The sequence below is a fragment of the Sapajus apella genome, unplaced genomic scaffold, assembly GCF_009761245.1.
Source record: "Sapajus apella isolate SASKATOON/1434 unplaced genomic scaffold, GSC_monkey_1.0 scaffold38, whole genome shotgun sequence".
NCBI lineage: Eukaryota > Metazoa > Chordata > Mammalia > Primates > Cebidae > Sapajus > Sapajus apella.
The window spans coordinates 5503175-5529055 of record NW_022436978.1 but is presented as its reverse complement, the minus strand read 5'-3'; the positions used below and the strand labels follow the sequence as shown (position 1 = coordinate 5529055).

The following is a 25881-nucleotide window of genomic DNA, read 5'->3' as shown; positions in this document are numbered from 1 at the left end:
TCTTATGAGATAGCATGAAATAGGCATGAAACTCTACTGGGTTGAAATTTTAGTCATTTTAAAGGTCACTATTTCTGCTTTATGGCACTGGGTTGCCTTTTCCAATATTTAAGTCTCAAATACACCTTTAAAAAGAACTGTTATGACTAGTCAAGTCACACATGTCAAATTATACAAGATATGGTCCCATGAAAACACCAAAATGTTTCAGGAAATTGAGCAGCAATAGCATGTATAAAGGTTTATCACATCTCAATACTCTATATAAAACAAATAATGCCAACATACCCTGGTTTGATGGCTTCTCTTCTGGAACATGCTTGCTCTAAAGCTTTATTTTTTAATTAGCCTATGGCACTTACTTTATTTTCTAATTTTTTCCCAAGCATACAGTAAATTAAGAACCTTTGTTTTAAAAAATTACCTGATGATTCCAATTATTGTTCATGTCCAACTTTAATATGGCAATCTGAGTTCTCTTCTTGACACACACTGTACTAAATCTTAGTACTCAGTTTCATCAAGTACTTAGTTTCATCAAGCCGTTTGCCAATTCATACATTTAAAATAAACATTATAAAATGTAAAAGGAGAATGGAGTGCATTAAGGAATAATCAACAATTTAAGATTGGGATTATCAATAATTTTGATATTAGCATTAATAATTTCTTAGCTGTCCTACTTTAATGATTTTTGTTGAAACTCTGGCAAATGTCTTTAATATTCTCATGGCATTAATATTTAAATAAACATGATTTTCATTCCAAGTGATTTTATTCTTTTCTTTTTCCTTTGGACATAGGGTCTCACTCTGGAGTATGGTAGTGCAATCTTGGCTCTCTGGAACCTCTGCCTCCCAGATGCAAGCGATTCTCCCACATCTCCCTCCCAATTAGCTAGGACTAAAGATACCCGCCACCACGCCCAGCTAATTTTTGTGTTTTTAGTAGAGATGGGGTTTCACCAAGCTGATCTAGAACTCTAGTCCTCAGGTGATCCACCCACCTCGGCCTCCCAAAGTGCTGGGATTAAAGGTGTGAGCCACTGTGCCTGGCCTATTTTATTCTTATTTGTATGGTTTTCACAATTTGTAGCTTACATGGAAAGTATTCACAAAATGAGAATAATTTGTCTCTACTACATAAAGAAATAATTTTTCTATCCCAAATGAAGATAAAGTCACTTCTCACAAAATAAACATCAATTTAGCAGAATTAAGTTTCCTCTTAACGGCATTTGATGCTTGAGGATTACCAAGGATCTATGCAATAGAGCACTAAATTTTGGAATTAGCTGAGAATGATCCCAGATTTCCTCTAGTAAACATAATTTTGGCCACAAATGAAGACAAATGATAAAAGTTATTAGCTCAATTCTAGAAGAACACCTCTTATCAGAATTTAATAGATCTTATTTAGGTTTCTAGGAAGGATTTAACTACATAAAACTTATAGGGAAAAATGGCCATATTTGAAAACTGTTACAAGGATCAAAGTGGAGCACAGGATTGTAATGAGCAGAGTCACAGAACATACTAAAGTGGTATGTATAGTCAGTCCCACTGGAACCTGCAGAGTCACATTCTTATATACCTATGGAGAGAGAGAGAAAAAAAATAGATATTTAAAATGCATGTCATGGGCCAGGCATGGTGGCTCACGCCTGTAATCCCAGCACTTTGGGAGGCCAAGGCAGACAGATCACTTGAGGTCAGGAGTTTGAAACCAGCCTGGCCAACCATGTGAAACCCTGTCTCTACTAAAAATACAGAACTTGGCCAGGTGTGATGGCAGGTGCCTGTAATGCCAGCTACTTGGGAGGCTGAGGCAGAAGAATCACTTGAACCTGGGAGGTGGAGGTTTGCAGTGAGCTGAGATTGTGCTACTGCACTCCAACCTGGGTGACAGAGCAAGACTCTGTCTCAATCAATCAATCAATCAATAAAATGCAAGTCATAAGGTGAGACCAATATTTCTTTGATTTTTTTTTTTTTTTTTTGAGATGGAGTTTCGCTCTTGTTACCCAGGCTGGAGTGCAATATCTTGGCTCACCACAACCTCCGCCTCCTGGGTTCAGGCAATTCTCCTGCCTCAGCCTCCTGCGTAGCTGGGATTACAGGCACGCGCCACCATGCCCAGCTAATTTTTTGTGTTTTTAGTAGAGACGGGGTTTCACCATGTTGACCAGGATGGTCTCGATCTCTTGACCTCGTGATCCACCCGCCTCGGCCTCCCAAAGTGCTGGGATTACAGGCGTGAGCCACCGCGCCCGGCTTCTTTGATTTTTAATTGGATCTTTTTCTTTCTTTTTTCTTTTAAATATCTTTCAGCCAGTGCTACACTACATGTAATATTATTGGTTTGATGACTTTGGAATCTAACATTTCATTTAATGTTACAGAATCAGACTCAATTCCCACAATAATTTGTTAAATCTCATTAGTTCTGATTTTTCTGCTTTTTACATAAAGTATATTCTTTTAAGAAAAGCTATATTTGCCATGCATGGTGGCTGATGCCTGTAATTCCAGCACTTTGGGAGACCGAGGCAGGTGGATCACGAGATCAGGAGTTCGAGACCAGCCTGGCCAACATAGTGAAACCCCATCTCTATTAAAAATACAAAAATTAGCTGGATGTGGTAGTGTGAGCCTGTAATCCCAGCTACTCAGAAAGTTGAGGCAGGAGAATTGCTTGAACCCAGAAGGAGGAGGTTGCAGTGAACTGAGATTGTACCACTGTGCGCCAGCCTGGGTGACAGAGTGAGACACTGTCTCAAAAAAAAAAAAAAAGAAAGAAAGAAAGAAAAAGAGAAGCTATATCCCAGTGTCACCTCTGGAATCAATATAAACATTTACTTCCTCTTATCATGCTTCAAATTAGAACACTAGAACACAGGATTCTCTCTAAATTGAATACTTAGAGGAAAAACATTAAAACAAAAAAAAACTAAATTATCCTTTCATTCCTGTTTGCCTATCCCTCCCCAGATAGCTTTTAAAACCTTGTTATTCACATATTGTACAACTGAATGTGATCTTTCCCATGACCAGCAATGCAAAAGCTCCTATATTCAACTCAGTTTCTATTTTCTATTTTGTTTTAAAGATAAAGGGGTTCAATTAAAAATACTGGGAAAGTTTATACCTTAAAAATAAGTTTTAAAAAACATTAAAATGTAGGTAACTTGGCAATACTTTTTGTTTTCTTTCTGTAAATACCTGAATTATGATTTCACAACCTAAAAAATAAAAGTTAACCCAATCAGTAACAAAGTGCTATCTGAAAACCATCATTCAAAAAATGCCACCTTCAACAAGCCTTGGGATGGAATATCACCTTAGTAATGGTCATCTATTTTTCTGGTATATATAAACATGAAATATATGTAAAGTTGGCCGGGTGTGGAGGGACACGCCTGTAATCCCAGCACTTCGGGAGGCTGAGGTGGGCGGATCACGAGATCAGGAGTTCGAGACCAGCCTGGCCAACATAGTGAAACCCCATCTCTATTAAAAATACAAAAATCAGCCATGCCTGAGGTCCCAGCTACTTGAGAGGCTGAGGCTTGAACCCGGGAGGCAGAGGTTGTGGTGGTAAGCCAAGACTGCACCACTGCACTCCAGCCTGGACAACAGAGCAAGGCTCTGTATCAAAATAAATAAACAAACAAACTATATTTAAAGTGTTAAACTATGATATTTTATGGCAAGTTACAGAGTTTTAAAGACAACTGAGGCCAGGTGTGGTGGCTCATGTCTGTAATCCCAGCACTGTGGGAGGCTGAGGCAGGTAGACCACCTGAGGTCCAGAGTTTGAGACCAGCTAACCAACAAGGTGAAATCCTGTTTCTACTAAAAATACAAAACTTAGCTGAGCGTGGTGGCAGGTGCCTGTAGTCCCAGCTTCTCAGGAGGCTGAGATAGGAGAATTGCTTGAACCCGGGAGGCAGAGGTTGCAGTGAGCTGAGATCGTGCTACTGCATTCCAGCCTGGGAGACAGAGTAAGACTCTGTCTCAAATAAATAAATAAATAAACAAACAAACAAACAACGGAATTCAAAATGTTTTAATACGGTCTCTACTTATCTTGTAGCAATGCACACCAAGAATTTGCTAAATCAATAAATCATAAATACTAAGTATACTCTTCATTGACATAAACAATCACATGCAGGTCTCCAGATGTATTTTAGAGTTTGAGAAAAATTTTCAGTTACCATATGGCAAATGGCAACCTACTCAAAAACAATTCTACATTGCATAAGATTACATGGTCAACCATCTTCCCAACTATCTGTTCAAAGAAAGTTGCCTAACAAAAAAATAGCAGTGCTTTGTAGTAACCCTTTGCTGTAAGAACAAACAACTTTTTATGTTAGAAAATGCTAATGCCAGCCAGGTGTGGTGGCTCACTCCTGTAATCCCAGCACTTTGGGAGGCTGAGGTGGGTGGATCACCTGAGGTCAGGAGTTCGAGACCAGCCTGGCCAACAGGGTGAAACGCTCTCTCTACCAAAAATACAAAAATTAGCCAGGTGTAGTGGTGGGTGCCTGTAATCCCAGCTACTTGGGAGGCTGAGGCAGGAGAATCACTTGAGCTTGGTAGGTGGAGGTTGCAGTGAGCCGAGATTATGCCATTGCACTCCAGCTTGGGCAACAAGAGCAAGACACAGGCTCAAAAAAAAAAAAAGAAAATGTTAATCCCTTAAATGTGGCAGAAATATTATAGAAAGATGTCTAAATGAGGCAGCATAATCTAAAAAGCAACATAAAATATGAGCTTACTGATTTATACTTCATCTTGTTCCAATGGCAGATATCCTGATTCTCCAAAGCACAAGGAGCTGCCACTTCTGAGTGGGCCCAGCATTTCAAAATCGGGAACTCTGAGGGAAGTGGTAGAAAATGATGTCAGACAGGAGGCTGAGGCAGGAGAATTGCCTGAACCCAGGAGGCAGAGGTTGCGGTAAGCTGAGATATTGCACTCCAGCCTGGGTAACAAGAGCGAAATTCAGTCTCAAAAAAAAAAAATGATGTCAGAAAACCTGTATTTGGATTCAAAGCTAGGCTTGTATTAAACCTCAACAGATAGAAGTAGTCAAATATTTTAACACATTATGTATATGATTTGGACCCATCTATCACATACTGTTATTTTAGCATCCTTTTTATGTGAATGCCTAAGAAATTAGAAAATTACAAAAGTATTGCAGAAGTTGAACGTGACTCTTTTTCTTTTTGAGATTTTTATGTGTGCTTTATTTTACAATCAAAAAGTTAAAAGAAAAAGAAACATGCTTTTGCCATCCCTGTCCTTGACTGCAACTTGCCACCATGCCTTTATTCTTATTTTTCAACCCTCAGAAAACACTTGCAACCCTTACCTTGGTCACAATACATCAACAAATCTGGGTTACTGACCACAGTAAAGGTTTCTCCATCTTTACTATGTGGCCGATGATAGCGGTAGTGCACAGGCAAAAAGGCTTGAAAACAATCAATGCACTGTGAATCTTGTCTGGCATAAATGAGAACTTCAGATTCCTTGGACAAATAGTTAGGGGCCTCTATATCAAAATTTTCCGAAACCATCATTGCCTGTTCAAAAAGAAAATAAATATTAATCAAGAAGAAATGAATGAGGAAGATTTTTTAAGAAGTTAAAACCAGAAGACTGCTATACAGATAAACAGCAGTGTCAAATTTGCCTTCTTTATAAACAATTTCATTCCCCTTCCAGCCTCAATTTTAAGGAGAAAAACACAAGATCGTTTATGTTTAACAAAAGTTTGCTTACTAAAAGTAAACTGAGGAAATTATATTCTAGGGTACCAAATTTCCCCATAACAAAAAATTATTTCTGGCTAGCTGCGGTGGCTCATGCCTATAATCCCAGCACTTTGGGAGGCTGAAGCGGGCAGATCACAAGATCAGGAGTTCTAGGCCAGCCTGGCAAACATGGTGAAACCCCGTCTCTACTAAAAACACAAAAATTAGCTGGGCATGGTGGCACATGCCTGTAATCCCAGCTACTCGGGAGGCTGAGGCAGGAGAATCACTTGAACCTGGGAGATGGAGGTTGCAGTGAGCCAAGATCACAACACTGCACTCTAGCCTGGCGACAGAGCAAGACTCCATCTCAAAAAATAAATATAAAAAAATTTAAAAACATTATTTCTGTGATATTTTCTTATTAGTCTTTGTTTAGGTGACAAAACAGGTGCCTAAGAACAGAGAAATTTTGTTACTATAGCGTTATTCAGTAACTACAAAAACTATGACAAAGGGTTAAACCTGTATTGAGTTAAAATGATTGGTATCATTCTGATAATTTCCTGTTCTTCAGAGAAGCAAGTGAGATGGCAATGAGTAAGAGCACTGCAGTCAGGAAGTCAAAGCAAAGTCAGCACTCTTTCTAGAGAGGGTATAAAAAGTTAATGGAAAAAACAGTAAATGATTTTTTAAAATAATATGGTAAAAACTATTTTAAATAAAAGTATAGTATTCTACATCAATGGTGAAAATGTCCATGTGACAGAAATTAGGCCTGAGTTACAATGTGTATATTTATTATGCATATATATCCACATATACATACATATTCATGTATACACACGTGTATATACACACACACATATAGGCATTACATACATAACCTATGTGCATATGTATGGATGTACACACATACAACTTCTCTTCAGATTGTCCATGCAAAACCCTGGTATAACTCATAGAAACAAACAGCATTAACTCCTTCCCATCACATCAAGCAACCTAACTTTCCTTTGACAGTGACACCAAGTGCTACATATTCATTACATGTTGTTCCTTTTCAGTTAAATCACAGCAGTTACAGAACTCATTGGCAAAAGCCAAGGAATTATATAATCAAGAACTTAGAAGTAGTCAAATTAAACCACTGTCCCAGTGAAGGCATTTTTCAGGTATACAGCCTAAATTAACTTCTCTCCACAAAAAAATCTCCTAATAACTGTACCTCTGTTATGTTTCTCTCTCGTAATGAAGCCAACTCATATGGATCCACAAAAAGTCCTGTAGGAATGTACTGTTTAATTAAGAGTCGGCACCTCTGTAAGTCCGCAATGCCTTCTCCAAACTTCACTTTTATTAAAAGGTCTCTGTAAGACAAGTGCATTTAAAGTAAATCTCTTCGTTCAATTGTTAAATGAGGTAACATAATACTATGTTCCTGTTAGTGAAAACACTGTATTTCTAATTCATTTTCCAAAAGTAGATTATAAGGTCAAATGAAATATGTATAACATGTCGGAATCATCCATTAGATCTTTCATAATTTATGTCATAAGCCACTATAGCATTACTGTAAAAATAGACAAAGACCAATGGAAAGGAATGGAATCCAATAACACTCACACAATTTTCAATAAAGGTACCAATGCTATTTAATGGGGAAAGGATAGTCTTTTCAATAAATGGTACTGAAACAACTAGATATTTACCTAGAAAAAAATAGGCCAGAGGGTGGGCACAGTGGCTCACGTCTATAATCCTAGCACTTTGGAAGGCCGAGGCGGCTGATTGCCTGAGCTCAGGAGTTCGAGACCAGCCTGGGTAACATGGCAATATGCCATCTCTACCAAAAATACAAAAATTAGCTGGGCACGGTAGCACATGCCTGTGGTCCAGCTACTCAGGAGGCTTAGGCAGGAGAGCTGCTTGAGTCAGGAGGCGGGGGTTGCGGTAAGCCAGGATCATGCCTTTGTACTTACAGCCTGAGTGACAGAGCAAAACCCCGTCTTAAAAAAAAAAAAAAAAAAAAAAGGCCGGGAATGGTGGCTCATGCCTGTAATCCCAGCACTTTGGGAGTCCGATGCAAGATTATCATTTGAAGCCAGGAGTCTGAGACCAGCCTAAGCAACATGGAGACTCCTGTCTCTATAAAAAATAAAACAATTAGTCAGGTGTGGTGATGTATGCCTACAGTCCCAACTACAAGGGAGGGTGTGGTAGGAGAATCTTTTCAGCCTGGGAGGTTGAGGCTGCAGTGAGCTCTGAAAGCGCCACTATATTCCAGCTTGGGAGGCAGAGGCAAGATCCTATCTCAAGAAAAAAAAAAGAGAGAGAGAGAGAAGATATTTTTTTAAAAACTTAATCCAACTTTAAGAGATGGAGAATACAATTTCTGAAATAAAAGCATACCCAAATGTAATTAAAAGTCATTACATGTTGAAGAAGAAAAGATTAGTGACTTGGGGACAGAGGAACAGAAACTATCTACTGAAGCACAGAGAGGAAAAAAGACCAGGAAGAAAAAAGGAACAGCCGTCATGGCTTTAATAATATCAAGTAGTCTAGTATACCTACAATTGGAGTTCCTAAATAAGAAGAGAGAATGTAACAGAAAAAAAAAGAAGATATAATGGCTGAACACTTTCTGAATTTCATAAAAATTATAAATCTATAAATCCAAGCAGCTCAGCCAACCCCAAGCATGATAAATACAAAGAAAATCACATCAAGGCACATTATTATCCAGTCAATGGAAAAAAAATCTTAAAAACTATCAAAAATTATGTAGAGAGTAATAAAGATAAGAATAAGCTAGAAGATAATGGTGCAACCTATTTAAAGTACTAAAAGAAAAGAAGCTGTCAATCTAGAATTTTATATACAGGAGGAAAACCCTTCAAAAATGAAGGCAAAATAAAAATTCACACAAATACAAACTAAGAGAATTTGCCACTGCAAGAAATGACAGAAAGTAAATGATACTAGATGGAAACATAAATCTGAAAGAAAGAAGAGATCAGAAATGGTAAATATGTGGGAGAATATGAAATACTTTTCTCTGTTTTAATTGCTTTCACATATGACTGATAGACAAATTGGAACCCTTGTGCATTGTTGGTGGTACTGTAAAATGATATGGCCACTATGGAAAACTGTATGACAATTTTTCAAAAAATTAAAATAGAATTAGCATATGATCCAGCAATTCCACTTCTGGGTATATCCCCAGAAGAAATGAAAGCAGGCATTTAAGAGACAATTGTAAATCCTGTTCACAGCAGCATTATTTGCAACTGCCAAAAGGCAGGAGCAACCAAAATGCCCACCAACAATGAATGGATAACCAAGATGTGGTATAAACATACAACAGAATATTATTCAGCTTTAAAAAGAAGGGAAATTCTGACATACCCTAAAACATGTATGAACTGTGAGGATGTTATGCTAAGTGAAATAAGCTAGTCACAAATATTATATGATTCCATTTATATGCAGTACCTAGAGGAGTCAAATTCACAGAGACAAAGTAGAATGGTGGTTGCCAGGAGCTGGGAGAAGGGGGAATGAGTAGTTATTGCTTAATAGGCAAAGAGTTTCACAAAATGAAGAGTTCTGTAAATGAATAGTGGTGATGGTAGCACAATAATGTGAATGTACTTGATGCCACTGAATTGTGCACTTAAAAATAGTTAAAACTGTAGTTAGCTGGGTGCAGTGGCTCATGCCTGTAATCTCAGACCTTTGGGAGGCCGAGGTGGGTGGATCACAAGGTCAGGAGTTTGAGACCAGCCTGACCAACATGGTGAAATCCCATCTCTGCTAAAAACACAAAAAATTAGCCCGGCGTGGTGGTACGTGCCTATAATCCCAGCTACTTAGGAGGCTGAGGGAGGAGAATTGCTTGAACCCAAGAGGTGGAGGTTGCAGTAAGTTGAGAAGGAGTCACTACATTCCAGCCTGGGCGACAGAGTGAGACTTCATCTCAAAAAAAAAAAAAAAAAAAAAAAAAAAAAAAAAATTAAAATTGTAAATTTTATGTTATGGGTATTTTATCACAATTAAAATAAATAATGTAAAAAGTGACTGCTTAAAGAAAAACCAATAACAATATATTGTGGGGTTCATAACACAAGTGAAAAATTAAGTAAAATATGTAATTACAATAGCATAGAGAAAAGAAGGAAATGAAACCATTCTGATAGAACAGTATCTGTGACAGAATAAAATTATTTGAAGGTAGACTGTGATAGGCAACAATTGCACATTGTAAACCCTAAAGCAACAAATTAAAAACAGAGAGAAGTACAGCTAATAAGCCAAAAATTGAGATAAAATAGAATGCTTAAAAAATACTCAATACATCCAAAATAAGGCAAAAAAAAAAAAAAAAAAGGAAAATACTAGATGGAACAAATAGAAAAACAAATAGAAAAAAAGTAGCAAGATAAGATTTAAACCAAACCAACCATATTAATATTTACATGAAAAATAAATGGTCTAATGACTCCAATTAGAATGCAGAGACTGACAGATGGACAAAAGAGCAACTCCTTTCACAGGCTCTTGGGATTTGGAAAGAAAAAAAGGCCATCCTTAACTATATGATATCATACGCTATCTATAGGAAACACACTGAAGACAGAAAGTTTAAAGTAAAAGGATAGAAAAGATATGCAAATATTAATAATAAATATGGGATGGCTATATTAATATTAGAATAAGGAGATTCCAGGACAAGGAATATGGTCAGTCATAAAGAAAGACATTATATAAAGATAAAAGGGCCAATTCATCAAGGAACATACCAAGAACATCAAGAACAATCCTAAATGTAGCATACACACCCAAAAACAAAGCTTCAAAATAGTCATCGTTAAATTCTATTAAATATTAAAGGAAGAAATAATAACAATGCAACACAAGCAGAAAATAGAGAAGAATGTATTTCCCAACCTATTTTATAAGGCCAACAATGCCATTGGCAGCGAAACCAGGATAAGACATCGCAACACAGTTAACGGGCCAATAGCCTTCATGAACTTGTACAAGTAAAAATACTTAGTAAGTTATTAGCAAAACAAATACAGACATATTTCAAGAAGATAATACTGCATGACCAAGGGGTAGGTTTACTATTGGAAACATCAGTGTACTTCATCATATTAACAGAACAAAGTATAAAAATTGTATGATCCTCTCAAAACGGAAGAAAAAGTGTCTGACAAAATTAATACCTAATCATGAAAAAAACCTCTCAGGAAACTAGAAATTAAGAGAACATCCTCAACTGATAAAAGCTATCTACAAAAAACCTAACACAAATATACTTCATGGTGAAATACCTATACCCTTACCTTTTTTGTTTTTTTTTTTTTGAGACAGAGTCACTCTCTGTTGCCCAGGTTGGAGTGCAGTGGCGCAATCCTGGCTCACTGACACCTCGGCCTCCTGGGTTCATGGGATTCTCCTGTCCCAGTCTTCCAAGTAGCTGGGATTACAGGTGCCTGCCACCACACCCAGCTAATTTTTTGTATTTTTAGTAGAGATGGGGTTTCACCATGTTGGCCAGGCTGATGTCAAATTGCTGACATTCAGGTGACCTGCCTGCCTCAGCCTCCCAAAGTTCTGGGATTACAGGCATGAGCCACAGTGCCCAGCCAAGTAATTACTTTTAATGGCAAAAACCTGCAATTACTTTTGCACCAGCCTAATACATGGTTAAAATAAGCTGAAAAAAAAATCTAAATAAATGAAGATGCCATATTCATGGATTAAAACATTCATTAATTAATGTTAACACATAAATTATCTCCAAATTGATCTAGTGTTTCAAGAATCTCAATCAAAATTTCATAAAGCTTTTTTGAAGCAATCATTAACCTGATTTAAAAATTGATATGGAAATGCAAAAGATCTAAAACAACCAGAACAATTTTTTGGGAAAAAAAAAAAAACAAAGTTGGTGGATTCATACTTTCTGATGGTCAAGATAGTTATCAAGATGGTCATATATATAGATCAGGAGTTGGAAAACTTTTTCTGTAAAGAGCCTGACAGTAAATAATTTAGGTTTTACAAGCCACATATAGTCTCTGTTGCATTTTTCTTTGCTTTGGTTTTCTTTTTTTTTTTTTTTTTTTTTTTTGAGACGGAGTTTCGCTCTTGTTACCCAGGCTGGAGTGCAATGGCGCGATCTCGGCTCACCGCAACCTCCGCCTCCTGGGCTCAAGCAATTCTCCTGCCTCAGCCTCCTGAGTAGCTGGGACTACAGGCACGCACCACCATGCCCAGCTCATTTTTTGTATTTTTAGTAGAGACGGGGTTTCACCATGTTGACCAGGATGGTCTCGATCTCTTGACCTCGTGATCCACCCGCCTCGGCCTCCCAAAGTGCTGGGATTACAGGCTTGAGCCACCGCGCCCGGCCTGGTTTTCTTTTTTTAAGAAAGGGTCTCACTCTGTTGCCCAAGCTGTCATGTAGTGGCATGTCTTGGCTCACTGGAACCTCAATCTCCTGGATTCAAGCGATCTGCTCACTTCAGCCTTCCAAGTAGCTAAGACTACAACTGCATGTCACCATGTCTGGCTGATTTTTTTTTTTTTGTAGAAATGGGGTTTCACCATGTCACCCAGGCTGGTCTCATACTCCTGGGCTCAAGGAACCCACCCACCTCAACCTCCCAAAGTGCTGGGATTACAGATGTGCACCACCATACCTGGCCCACTTTTGGTTTTTAATCTTTAAAAATGTAAAAAATGTAGCTGGGCATGATACTATACACCTGTTGTCCCAGCTACTGAGGAGGCTGAGGCAGGAGGATCACTTGAGCCCAGGAGTTCCACCTGCAGTAAGCAATTATTGTGCCACTGTATTCCAGCCTGGGTAAGAGTGGGACCCTGTCTAAGCAAAATGAAATGGCAAGCCATAAACAGGGAGAAAATATTCTCAATGCATACATCTGCCTAAGGACTTATACCAAAAATACATATATGAAGAATTCTTACAACTTAATAAGATAATAAACAACCCAACTTAAAAATGGGTGTTTTCATTTAAGCAAACACTTCCTAAAGGAAGATATACAATAAGCATGGTGGAAAGATGCTCAACATTATTAGTCATTAAGGAAATGCAAATTAAAACTCCAATGAAATGCCACTACACAGCCACCAGAATGTCAAAGACTAATCATATCCAGTGTTGCTGAAGAAATGGGAGAAAGAGAATTCTCATACACTGCTGGTGAAATGTAAAATGGTATAACCACTTTGGAAAACAGTTTGACAGTTTCTTAAAAGGTTCAACATATATGTACCATATACTCAGAAATTCCACTCATCAATATCTACCCAAGAGAAATGGAAACTTGCCCACACAAAGACATGTACACAAATGTTCATGGCAGCCTGCTTTAAAATAACAGCCCCAAACTGGAAACTGCTCCCATGCCATTGATATGTGAATGGATACACATTTCAGCACTTAGCAACAAAAAAGAACAAACTACTTCTATATAGAACATGTATGAATCTCACTGATGTAACACTGAGTGAAAGAAGCCAGATATAAAAAAGCATATACTGTGTGATTTCATTTATATAAAAGTCTAGAAAACCTATACAGTGACAGAAAACAGACAAGTGGTTGGCTGTGAGTGGGTATGCGAGGAAGAATCATTGGAAGCAGCACACAGGTATTTTTTAGGATAGAAATGTTCTATATTTTGATTCTGGTCTGGTTGTGTTTACATGAGTGTATACATGTGTCAAAACTCAATGAAGTTGATTTTTTTAAACTATGAAATAATTCTATTATAATTCCTTGGAATTATATAACCAAGGCACTGAGAGGCTAAGTAACTTATCTAGCCAAGATTCAAATTAGCATAGTTTTACTCTAAGACCCACATCATTAGCTATATAGATATATTTTCTATAAAAGCAGAATATATCTATAATCTATTTTCTCCTGGATACTATACACGTATTTATGAACAGGTAATACTTTTATAATCAGAAAAAGCATACATATTTTAAAAAGACAGAGACCATTCAGAACCTCCCTCTAAGATCACATTCGATCCATTAATCAGAAGATGTTGGATATATTTGTGAATCTGTATGAAGTCATTCACCTCTATTGTCTTCCAATATACATTTCTTCATCTTGTTGACAAATCTAAGATGTAAAACTCGGTCAAAATCTTCCAGAAAATCTGTATATAGAGATACTATAATTATAGCATTTCCCTGATCTACCTATCAAGTAACTCTGTAAAGAAAATATTTGTAATACATTCATGCAAATTCTCAAAGATCACCACTTCTTATTTATTTATTTTTCATGAAAAAGAGGTTTTTCATTTTACCAAAAATTGCACCAAGGTAAAGCCAAGCTCCAGTTGATGCATACATGTTGTGTAGGCATTGGCAGTATTGCCCTCACTACGTACTCACTGGACTGCAGCACAACCCCAAGAAAAGCACAGTTACACCACCTCTTCTGTGTTCACAAACCATCCTTTTAATAATGTGGTCTAGGCCGGGTGCAGTGGCTTACGCCTGTAATCCCAGCACTTTGGGAGGTCAAGGTGGAGGATCATTTGAGGTCAGGAGTTCGAGACCAGCCTGACCAACATGGTGAAACCCCATCTCTACTAAAAATACAATAATTAGCTGGGCTTGGTGGTGTACACCTGTAATCCCAGCTACTTGGGAGACTGAGGCAGGAGAATCACTTGAACCTGGAAGGTGGAGGTTGCAGTGAGCCAAGATTGTGCCACTGCACTCCAGCCTGGGCATGACTGAGCAAGACTCCATCTCAAAAAAAATTTTTTTTCATATAATGGTACTAAATTTGAGTCAGAGCTCTATCACTCTAATTTTTACCAAATTATATTCTTTGAGCTCTACCTCCTTCATCTGAAAAATAAGAAAAAATCATCTATCTTATGCCATTGTAAAGATTGAGTGGAATATTATATATAGGCACTGGTTGTATATATGAAAATATACTATATACGAGAAGGTGTGTGTAGGTTCTATACTAATACTATGCCCTTTGATACAGAGGACTTGAGCATCTGAGGATTTTGGTGTCCTCAGGGGAAGTCCAGGAGGAACCAAACCCTTCAGATACCAAGGGACAATTGTACATGGTAAATATATATTTGTTTTCTTTTTCGCTCTACTCAGTTATTTTAATCACTGTTTCAAAGAGTGAACCACATATGCCATCACTGAATAACTTTGAGAAAGCAAGTGATTTTTCTTTTCTTTTTTTTTTTTTTTTTTTTTTGAGACAAAGTCTCGCTCTGTTGCCCACGCTGGCGTGCAGTGGCGTGATCTCAGCTCACCACAACCTCCACCTCCAGGGTTCAAGCGATTCTCCTAACTCAGTCCCCCAAGTTGCGGGGACGATAGGCACACACCACTACGCCCAGATAATTTTTTCATGTTTAGTAGAGATGGGGTTTCACTACATTGGCCAGGCTTGTCTTGAACTCCTGACCTCGTGATCTGCTCACCTTGGCCTCCCAAAGTGCTAGGATTACAGGCGTGAGCCACTGCGCCCAGCCTGATTTTTCAGTTTATACATATTTCGACTATCAACTTTTTGTACACAATTATATGAGACATTATTTTAATAGGAATAGAAATAATGGGCAACTTGCCTGTGGAAACCATCTTTCAAAACTTCTTGTCTCAAAGTAATTTCAGAACACGTGGCCCTTATGCCTATAAGAACCAAAGATATTTTTTAAAAAACAAAAGCACTCAATAAAAGAATATTTAAATAATTAGAAAACAGTTATTTTAGTAGGCTTTACTTGCCTAGAAAATCTATCCAACCTAAAAACAAAAACTTTCAAAATTTAAGCAATTTGAGATATATATAAATCTACTTCCAGTATAGCACCGTGGTTAAGAACAATGACTCTGGAGTTAGAGTGCCTAATTTCAAATCCCAGTCTTTAACTTAACAGCTGTGTCAACTTTGGGCAAGATAGTTTATCTCTCTATTAGCTCTCATGAGAATTTAATATATGTAGAAGCACTTGGAACAGACCCTACTGACCACATAGTAAGCATTCTATGTAAGTGTTTGTTATTAATATTGCTTTATTCAGGTGATCCCAAGATGCCAAAAAGGAACAGAATGGCTAAACAGCCAGGAAATCTCCATTTTAATCCTAGTTCACGGAAACTGTGTATCAGACACATAATGGCAACTTCTATATTCTAACATCCATGCCTACAAAACCAGGAAGATGATACATTTATGCCTTGTGGAGATATTGGAAGGTTTAAGAAAAAAAAAGAAAAGCAAAGCTGGAGGCACTTAAAGTTTCAATGGGTTCCACTGTAAACTTAGAATAAACGGAAATCTCAGCATACTGACTTCACCGAGAATCCAGACATTAAAGCTATTACTCAGAGCCAGGTGTGCTAGCTCACACCTGAGGTGGGAATATTGCTTGAACCCCGGGGATGGAGGCTGCAGTGAGCTATGGTTGCACCACTGCACTCAAGCCTGGGTGACAGACAGAGAGACCTTGTCTCTAAAGACAAAAAAAAAAAACAAAACTATTACTCAATGTAAGCATCTTAAAACTAAAAATTCAGTTACTACTGGCAAGCAAGTCTGCCAGGCATTTGCTATGGAACTTTGTTCCCTTTCAAAAGCTGTAAATCTGTGGGAAGAACATTAAAAAAACACACAAGCCTGGACAACATAGCAAAACTCCATCTCCATGAAGAAAAATACAAAAATTAGCTACTGAGGAGGCTAGGTGAGAGGATGGCTTAGGCCAGGAGGCAGAGGGAGGCTGCAGTGAGCCAATATTGCACCACTATACTCCAGCCTGGGTGACAAAGCCAGACCTTGTTTCAAAAACAAACAAACAAAACACCCCCTCACACACAGAAAACTATATATTATTTACATAATCCTATTATTATCATTGAATATTGCTGAATCCATCGGATGTGCTTCTGAAAAGATGCATTAAGAAAAATGATGTGGGGCCGGGCACAGTGGCTCACACCTGTAATCCCAGCACTTTGGGAGGCTGAGGCCAGCGGATATCGAGGTCAGGAGTTCGAGACCAGCCTGACCAACATGGTGAAACCCATCTCTACTAAAAATACAAAAATTAGCCAGGAGTGGCTTGTAATCCCAGCTACTCAGGAGGCTGGGGCAGGAGAATTGCTTGAACCTGGGAAGGGTAGGTTGCAGTGGGCTGAGATCGCACTACCGCACTCCAGCCCTGGCAATGGAGTGAGACTGTCTTAAAAAAAAAAAAAAAAAAAAGAAAAAAAGAAAAGAAAGAAAGAAAGAAAAAGAAAAGAAAAGAAAAATGATGTGAAGGTGAAACTATCTGAAGGGATGAAAAAGAATAGGAAAAAATAACACTTGTTAAATATTATCTAGCATGCTAGATCCTCTACTTGGTGCTTTCATGTGTGTTTTAACTTTCACAATCTAGTAAAGCAAGCAAAATTACTGCTATTTGTTTGCAGGAGGAAACTTGTACTTACAAAGCATCAGTAACTGACCCTGGGTCATACAACTAACTACGTGACCCATTAGAAGCGAGGTTTGCCTGACTTTTAAAGCCTAAGATACTTCCACTCTCAACAATAAAATTGAAAGAAATTTTAGTGTTACAGCTCTTTTAGAATTTATCTCGTTATGTTTCACTGGAAAACCTCCAACCCTCAAAAAAGAAATTGTATTTGCTTTGGAGAAGTATATGATCTTTTCCCAAAAAAACAAATCCCCACACCGCGTATGTATCTTGTACTAATCCAGATTTTTCTTTGTTCTTTTTTTTTTTTTTGAGACAGACTCTCCCTCTTTTACCAGGCTGGAGTGCAGTGGCTCGATCTCAGCTCATTATAACCTCTGCCTCCCAGGTTCAAGTGATTCTCCTGCCTCAGCCTCCCAAGTAGCTGGAACTACAGGCGCGTGTCACATACAGCTAATTTTTGTATTTTTAGTAGAGACAGAGTTTCACCATGTCAGCCAAGATGGTCTCGCTCTCTCGACGTTGTGATCTGCCTGCCTCAGCCTCCCAAAGTGCTGGGATTACAGACACGAGCCACGGTGCCCGGCCTCTTTGTTCTTTTCAAATTTTTTTGTTTTTTTTTTTTTTAGAGACAAAGCCTTACTCTGTCACCCAAGCTGAGTGCAGTGGCATGATCGCAGCTCACTGCAGCCTTCAACTTAGCAATCCTCTTGCATCAGCCTCCCAAGTAGCTAGGACTACAGGCCCATGCCACCACATATGGCTACTTTTAAATTTTTCTGTAGAGACAGGGTCTTGCTGTTTTCCAGGCTGGTCTCGTACTCTTGGTCTCAAGCAATCCTCCCACCAGAGCCTCCCGAAGTGTTAGAATTACAGGTATGCGACTGGGCGCAGTGGCTTGTGCCTATAACACCGGCACTTTGGGAAGTTGAGGCAGGCGGATCACCTGAAGTCCGGAGTTTGATACCAGCCCAACCAACCTGGAGAAACCCCGTCTCTACTAAAAACACAAAAAATTAACCAGCCATGGTGGCATGCGCCTATAATCCCAGCTATTCCAGAGGCTGAAGCAGAATTGCTTGAACCTGGGAGGCGGAGGTTGCAGTGAGCAGAGATCACGAATTGCACTCCAGCCTGAGCAACAAGAGCGAAACTCTGTCTCAGAAAAAAAAAAAAAAAAAAAAAAAAAGAATTACAGGTGTGAGCCACTGTGCCCAGCACAAATCCAGATTTTTCTTCATCGTGTTTAATTTTAACGGGGGTAGGGTGGGAAATGAGGGCTAATATCTACCTATAAATTAAATTAGAAGAAAAATGATTAACAGGCTTAAATTCTATGGGTATGTACACTAGACAGCAGTTGACCATTGGGATTGGAGAAAGGCTAATTTACAAACAGTATAGCAAAACTATTATTATGACTTTAAAGGCAAAAGTACCATTTTGAAAACGAATTTGTTGGACGTGAATTTACCTTCAACATTTTTCCTCTTAAATATTACTTTGGTTGTGGTGAGCTGGCTTTGGAAATTGACTCCTTTGTAATTTTTTTTTTTGAGACGGAGTCTCACTCTGTCACCCAGACTGGAGTGCAATGGCGTGATCTAGGCTCATTGCAACCTCTGCCTCCCGAGTTCAAGCGATTCTCCAGCCTTAGCCTCCCGAGTAAGCACACGCCATCATGCCCGGCTAATTTTGACCCCTTTTTAATTATAAAATGCCAATGTTGGAAGCCTCTAGAGATCACCAAATCCAACTGTTTAAAAACTCTTCTTGGCCTCATAATCCTTTCTTTAGATAAACTTGGAAACCCAATATGTAAACACACAAAAGCAGAGCTTCGCTGATTGACAGATAATAAATGGATCTAAATGGTACGAAGGATGACAGAAACATCCTCATTTTACAGATGGAGAAACTTCCCAGGTTTGTGCTTTCCTTCCCCCGTCAAACCTTATTGCTTTATTGTAATTACTCCTGCACTTGTCCAGCAGTAGTACAAGCAGTTTGCCAACTACTCTTGCACGAACAACTAGCAGTTTGCCACGGAGTCCCTATACTCAATTTGGGGACTCTCGTGCCTCACAGAGCACTAAGGCCTTGCGGGCCCCTTGGTGATCAGAAGCTTCGTGCAATCCAAGAGCATGCCAAGACGCTTGACGGCTGACCTTCCTTCTCAGTACTTTAGCAACAGGGCGGCCAGTCCAGCCTGGGAGCCGCAGAGCCCGAGCCCGACTCTCCGGAGGCCCGGGATCCGCCGCAGAGCAAAGCGCACGGGAGGGCAGGGGGACGGAGGAGGGCACGTGGCTCTGCTGTTTGACCTCCTCCGGCTCGCCCTATCGATCTAGGTCCCGTGCCGGGTCCCCACGTCCCAGCAACCCGCGAAGAGGCAGGGGAGCCGGGACCGCTCACCACGCTCTGGCCCTCGAGCCCCGCCCGCACTCCGCAGCCCGGCCCCCCTTACCGGCGTCAGAGCTTGCGGCAGTGAAGGCCGCGGCGGGCCCGCGCGTGAGCCAGGTCGCCGCCCCGAGGAGCAGACAGGCGACTGCCCGAACCGCCGCCACCCAAGCCGCCAGGACGCCGGACGCCCGAGAGGGGCGCGTGGAGCCAGCTGTGGACACAGCAAGGGGCGTGCACTGACCGCCCGCCGCTCCTACAGCGCGCTACCGCGGATTTCGCGGCCGGGACCCAGTGCTGGGTGCGCGCGCCTAGCGCCCGCGCATCTTCACTGCCTGCAGCCCCGGCCCCCAAACGATCCCGCGCAGCGTGAGGCGTCCGTTCCCGCCCCTCCGTTCCCCTCTCCGCCCTCCCGGGGCGGGCCAGGAGCTGCGCACGCGCGGGGACGCGCGCCGGGCCTGTTGCTGTGGAAACGGCTCCGCCAGCGCCTGTCGGGACCTGGGGATCCCCGCACGCAGCGGTGGGAGCCGGTGGACCGCGCCCCCGGCCGGCCCCCACCTCCGTTTCCCGGTATTTCCTGATTCGGGCCTCCAGTCGGGGAGTTCACCCCTCGGGCTCGTCAGTAGGGCTGTGGCTGTCGCCTCTTCCTGCAGCGCCAGGCTCCGCCCGCCCTCAAAGTCGGCTTAGGTGCTTTCCGTGCACTGCGGTTGGGTGGAAAAATACCCACTCCTGGCTGTTTAGACGTTGGCCTGCAGAAGATGTCATTTCTGTATTTCTCTAAGGGTAAGAAAGCCAGCCTTGCACTAGTGGAGACGTGAGTAGGGAGAGAATCGTCTACCCTTTGGGGACATCCGTACGCCTTAGGTGCTGTGGGGCTTCCTAACAAAATTGTGGGCAGTTACTGGTCTCTGGGGAGAAGAATATTCAGGAAGAATAATCCGGTAAACGTGCGGTCCTCCTTCTTGAACAGAGTGGAATCTGTAAGCAGGCCTAGAGAGCATCCAGGTGGCTTGGAGTGGAACAGAGGGCTCTAGGACGGGTGTTGCAAAGAGAAAAGAGAGTGTAAGTCAAAAGATAACGATCTAAAACTGAAAATAACAGGGCAAGGTGTCTCACGCCTGTGGTCCCAGCACTTTGGCCAGATCACCAGAGGTCAGGAGTTCGAGACCAGCCTGAACAACATGGCGAAACCCCGTCTCTACTGAAAATATAAAAATTAGCCAGGCATGCTGGCAGGCATCTGTAATCTCAGCTACTTAGAAGGCTGAAGCACGAGAATCGCTTGAACCTGGGAGGCAGAGATTGCTGTGAGCCGAGATCGCGCCACCGCACTCCACCTGGGCGACAGAGCAACACTCCGTCTCAAAACAAAAACACTGAAAATGGTAGTATAAGCATGTTTTTTAAGAAATGGAGAGAGAAATTTTGGAAGATATGCCTTTTAAAATTCAGTCTGGCTCCCTATGAAAAGGATAGGGCAAACTGTAGTTTTTTTTATAAGCCTGATAGAATTATTTTATATTCCAAATACAAACATTATTTTAGCAAAAATTAAAGTTAAATTTTAAAAAGAAAAGAGTCTAGTAAAGCTACATTATTTGAATACCAATTGCGTACATCTTTGACGAGGGCAATCATTTGCTTCAGTGTGTAGAGTTTATATTGTGCTCAGTAGGTTCTAGTTTACTAACATCAAATTTTAGGTGTATTGGGAGTATTATTCATTTTAATAACAAGAAAAGGAAAAGAAGGAGAAAATGGTGTGAGATCATTGCATCAGATTAGAAGTAGAGCACAGTAATTTTTTAAAATAGGTTTTTGTGACCGAGCACAGTGACTCACGTGTTTGTAGTCTCACCTACTCTGGAGGCCGAGGCAAGGAGAATCGCTTGAACCTGGGAGGTAGAGGTTGCAGTGAATTGAGATCCCACCATTGCACTCAGCCTGGCTACAGAGCAAGACTCCGTCTCACCCTGCCCCCACCCGAAAAAAAAGAAGAAAGAAAGAAGACACAATCAAGGGTGATTATTTTCTGTTTCCCCTCTCCTTTGCCCCATTATTCTACAGTGAATGTGTACCATCACTGCTAAGTGTTTTATAAAAAGTATGTTCCTTTATATATAAGGTTTTTGAGTGGAAAAAAAAAAAAAGTAAGTTCCTAATAGTGATTCTCCAACAGAACTGAGTTCACGGAGATATCATCACCCTATGCCACTTTACCTCAATGTTTCTTGACATTGATGAATCTTTCTGAGAATGTCATAGTCACATCTAAAGCAGTACTTATGATTAAGTGGATTTGGGCATTGAGGGTGGGGAAAGGAAGAGAGAAAGGTAAGTATTAATCTACAAATAGCTGTATTTCTTGTAGCTAGAAAAATATTATATAGTGAGACAAGCCAAAATAAAAGCCATGGAAACGTTACTGACTTGTATCTGAAGAAGCTGATTCTGCATCAGGTCTACTTTTTGATCGGGCTTCTAGACTGTAAGTCATTACGAAAGTGTTCAGGGACCATCATGTTAATTCATAGCATTAAACAATGTGTGGAATGCCTACTATGTTCCAGGTATTATGCTGAGATATTGTGGTGAAAAATGAATATGCCCCCCACCCTCATGTACCATATTGACTAGAAGGGAAGATAGATGATTAAATAAGAAATAATGAAAAACTCTAGTAAAATAATTAGGAAAGTACAAAGGAGGCAGCTCTGGACTGGTGAACCCCTCAGGACAAAACAATTAAGGTTAAAAAGCTTGGCCGGCTGCGGTGGCTCACGCCTATAATCCCAGCACTTTGGGAGGCTGAGGTGGGTGGATCACGAGGTCAAGAGATCGAGACCATCCTGGTCAACATGGTGAAACCTCGTCTCTACTAAAAAAAAAAAAAAAATACAAAAATTAGCTGGGCATGGTGGCGCATGCCTGTAGTCCCAGCTACTCGGGAGCCTGAGGCAGGAGAATTGCTTGAACCCAGGGGGTGGAGGTTGCGGTGAGCCGAGATCGAGCCATTGCACTCCAGCCTGGGTAACAAGAGCGAAACTGTCTCAAAAAAAAAAAAAAAAAAAAAAAAAAACTCATAGTATCTTGATATAGAGCATGCTTGATACATCCTTTATTAATTGATAAATAGTAAAGACCTTGTAGTTTAGCTATTGGGCTGACTTAGGGATTCATATTCAATCTTTGACTAAAAGATTCAAACTGGATTGCATCCCCAGATTCACATACGAACAAGTCTATATTCTTGAGGGAACCAGAGTCTTAGGAGTCCAACAGATTGAAACTAACCCAGGGCCAAACTGAACTTTCCTGGCAGCTCTCAAAGTAACTGAGCTTTGTGCTCGCTTCAGCCCACAGATACCAAAATTGGAATGATACAGAGAGGATTAGCATGGCCTCTGCGCAAGTATGGCACACAAATTCAGGAAGCATTCCATATTTTAATTGAAAAAAGAAAAAGAAGTCCAGGCGTGGTGGCTCACACCCATAATCCCAGCTACTCAGGAGGCTGTGGCAGGAGAATCACTTGAACCCAGGAGGTGGAGGTTGTGGTAAGCTGAGATTGCACCATTGCACTCCAGCCTAGGTGACAGAGTGAAACTCCATCTCAAAAAAAAAGAAAAGAAAAAAATATTAAGCTTCACAGGCTGAGCATGTTGTCAGAACTGGACTAGAACCAGATCTTCTGGGGAAAAGGGGTGAGGGAAATGAATGACATTTATCGAATACCTAGTTGTTTTTTCTCTTTAGCAGGAAGTCATTATGCAACTTACACATTGTCATCAGATTTCCTCTGATTTACCCTGACGTGTATGTGGTAATGATGTGCACTGCCAAGAAATGTGGGATTAGATTTCAGCCTCCAGCTATTATCTTAATCTATGAGAATGAAATCAAGGGGAAAATTCGCCAGCGAATTATGCCAGTTCGAAACTTTTCAAAGTTTTCAGGTACCTCATGTCTTATCTTGCCTTCTGTCTTAAATATTCTCTAAATACAGGTTCGGGACTGGATGTGTGACACTGGATTAATTACTTACTGTCAATGAGCTTCAGTTTCCTAATCTATAAAAGGGAATTGGGGTTTTTTTCCCCCAGTTTGAGAATTAATAATCCTTTTGGGATTACTAGCTAGGTTAAATGATACAGCATTATTCAATAATATCAATTCCCTTCTCTCCTTCCAAATGTTTTTTATTTGTAGTCTTAATATTTTATTAATACCACTACTGCTATCTAAAACCTATAATATCACTTTTCTTCTCAGACATATTCTCCAGTTGAAAGTGTTTAATACCTCTACAAAGTGATTTGTAAGTTAAAGAAGTCAAAAATATCTCTCTCCTCCTCCCACCACACTGAAAGCTCAATATAAAGGAAGAGTTCTACAAAATTCATTCCAATAAAACCATTTAGCTGCTTGACTATAATGGAGATAACACTTTCAGGGTTCAGAGTTTTTGGTTCTATTTTGGCTCTTGCAGTAGTTTGTGGTGTATATAATGTATGCAGTATGTATGTGGTATATAGTTTTCTTCTCTTTCCCAGATTGCACCAGGGCTGCTGAACAATTAAAGAATAATCCACGACACAAGAGTTACCTGGAACAAGTATCCCTGAGGCAGCTAGAGAAGCTATTCAGTTTTTTACGAGGTTACTTGTCGGGGCAGAGCTTGGCAGAAACAATGGAACAGATTCGTCGGGAAACAACCATTGATCCTGAGGAGGATCTGAACAAACTAGATGACAAGGAGCTTGCCAAAAGGAAGAGCATCATGGATGAACTGTTTGAAAAAAATCAGAAGAAGAAGGATGATCCAAATTTTGTTTATGACATTGAGGTTGAATTCCCACAGGACGAACAACTGCAGTCCTGTGGCTGGGACACAGAGTCAGCTGATGAGTTCTGATACCAAACACTCAAAAAATGTATTAGGCTAGCAGAATACCTATATTTATACCAGATTGGTTCTGGAAAAAGCTTTAAAGAATACTAAATTTATATGTTGGGTTATAGGGGATTGACCATGTTACTTTTCAAAACCAAGACATTTAAAGCATCTGCTATGTAGGTGCATGAGGAATATGGGAAAAACAGAATAAAGGAATCTGTCTTTAAGGAGCTTGCAATCATGCTGGGCACAGTGGCTCACGCCTTAATCCCAGCACTTTGGGAGGCTGAGGCAGGCAGATCACCTGAGGTCAGGAGTTTGAGACCAGCCTGGCCAGCGTGGTGAAACCCTGTCTCTACTAAAGATACAAAAATTAGCCTGGCATGGTGGTGGGCACCTGTAATCCCACCTACAGAAGAGACTGAAGCAGGAGAATCACTTGAACCCTGGAGGCGGAGGTTGCAGTGAGCCAAGATCACACCATTGCACTCTAGCCTGGGCAACAAGAGCAAAATTCCATCTCAAAAAAAAAAAAGCTTACAGTCAGTCTAACTGGAAGATGTAAAAAATGTGAAAAGCTAACTGGCAGTATTAAACAACAAAAAGATTAGAGCCAAATGCACGATAAAGGCTAAAGAAGTTCAGAGCCTATATTACTGTAGAGTAGAACAGTAAGAGAAGACTTTGTCCTTTAGTAAAGAGATAGGAGTTGGCCTGGCCCTTGAAATAGTAGTATTTAGGTAGCCGCTTGTGTAGGATTCCAGATAAGAGCAACTGAAAAGAAGGAAAGGAGAGGTAGTAAAGGTATAAGAAGCAGAATTTTTTTTTGAGGAATAAGCAAATTATAGTTTGACAAGATTGGGGGCCCTATACGGTTACCAGGGAATTATCTTGTATGTGTTATGTCTTTGTATGTATTTAACTCTGGAAAAGAGTACCCCTGCAAAATGCCCTGCAGCTGCAAGTAGATATCACTTGATGGACAAAAGGGGAATTCTGCCCCTCTGGCATCAGGAAATATATACTAAAGACATTGTGAAATGCTGAACCTCTTCCCATAAATAAAGGTTTGTTTGTAAAATGGGAAATCCACCCATAATAAATGAACAATAGGCACTGCCAGTTTAGGCCTATTCGTGACTGGATCTGCAAGAGAGCATCTTCATTTAACAACATTATCTGTAATTTGATACATTTATTCTGATTAGAATATTGTTTAATTGGTAGAAATTCTATGTTTTCTACAAGGAAACTGATGCTTATTAAATTATAGTGAAAATAAT

The 25881-nt window shown here is 40.2% G+C and overlaps 2 protein-coding genes and 2 non-coding genes across 12 annotated transcripts; 2 read left to right on the top strand and 2 right to left on the bottom strand.

The window, feature by feature from the left end:
- Positions 1-584: 584 nt before the first annotated feature.
- On the bottom strand, positions 585-19967 carry PIGX (phosphatidylinositol glycan anchor biosynthesis class X; the record flags this gene model as incomplete). Its single annotated transcript, XM_032298581.1, has 6 exons — positions 585-1593; positions 4787-4887; positions 5386-5599; positions 6999-7140; positions 15448-15511; positions 19769-19967. Coding segments are annotated over 6 exons (864 nt in total), but the record flags the coding sequence as incomplete, so codon positions are not given.
- Positions 14138-14263, bottom strand: LOC116565085. Its single transcript, XR_004275245.1, has one exon. It is a non-coding gene; the product is annotated as a U4atac minor spliceosomal RNA (small nuclear RNA).
- Positions 19962-25881, top strand: CEP19 (centrosomal protein 19). 9 transcript variants are annotated; one of them, XM_032298138.1, is made up of 4 exons: positions 19962-20484; positions 20672-20761; positions 23458-23657; positions 24255-24825. In XM_032298138.1, the coding sequence occupies exons 3-4, from the start codon at positions 23528-23530 to the stop codon at positions 24614-24616; spliced, it is 492 nt and encodes a 163-aa protein (XP_032154029.1). In that variant the 5' UTR covers positions 19962-20484; positions 20672-20761; positions 23458-23527; the 3' UTR covers positions 24617-24825. The 9 variants fall into 9 exon arrangements, with proteins under 9 accessions (XP_032154029.1, XP_032154028.1, XP_032154031.1 ...); XM_032298137.1 differs by having other exon boundaries at positions 19962-20565; XM_032298139.1 differs by lacking the exon at positions 19962-20484 and adding an exon at positions 20494-20515.
- Positions 23045-23150, top strand: LOC116565065. Its single transcript, XR_004275233.1, has one exon. It is a non-coding gene; the product is annotated as a U6 spliceosomal RNA (small nuclear RNA).

What these genes read in the sequence shown, in the direction of transcription:
- CEP19 (XM_032298134.1), top strand. Translation starts at nt 20,460, where the DNA reads ATGTCATTTCTGTATTTCTCTAAGGGTAAGAAAGCCAGCCTTGCACTA. An exon ending in AGCCTTGCACTAGTGGAGAC is followed by an intron (nt 20,516 to 23,457) that starts GTGAGTAGGGAG and finishes TTTTCTCTTTAG; the next exon opens with CAGGAAGTCATTATGCAACT. An exon ending in AAACTTTTCAAAGTTTTCAG is followed by an intron (nt 23,658 to 24,254) that starts GTACCTCATGTC and finishes TCTCTTTCCCAG; the next exon opens with ATTGCACCAGGGCTGCTGAA.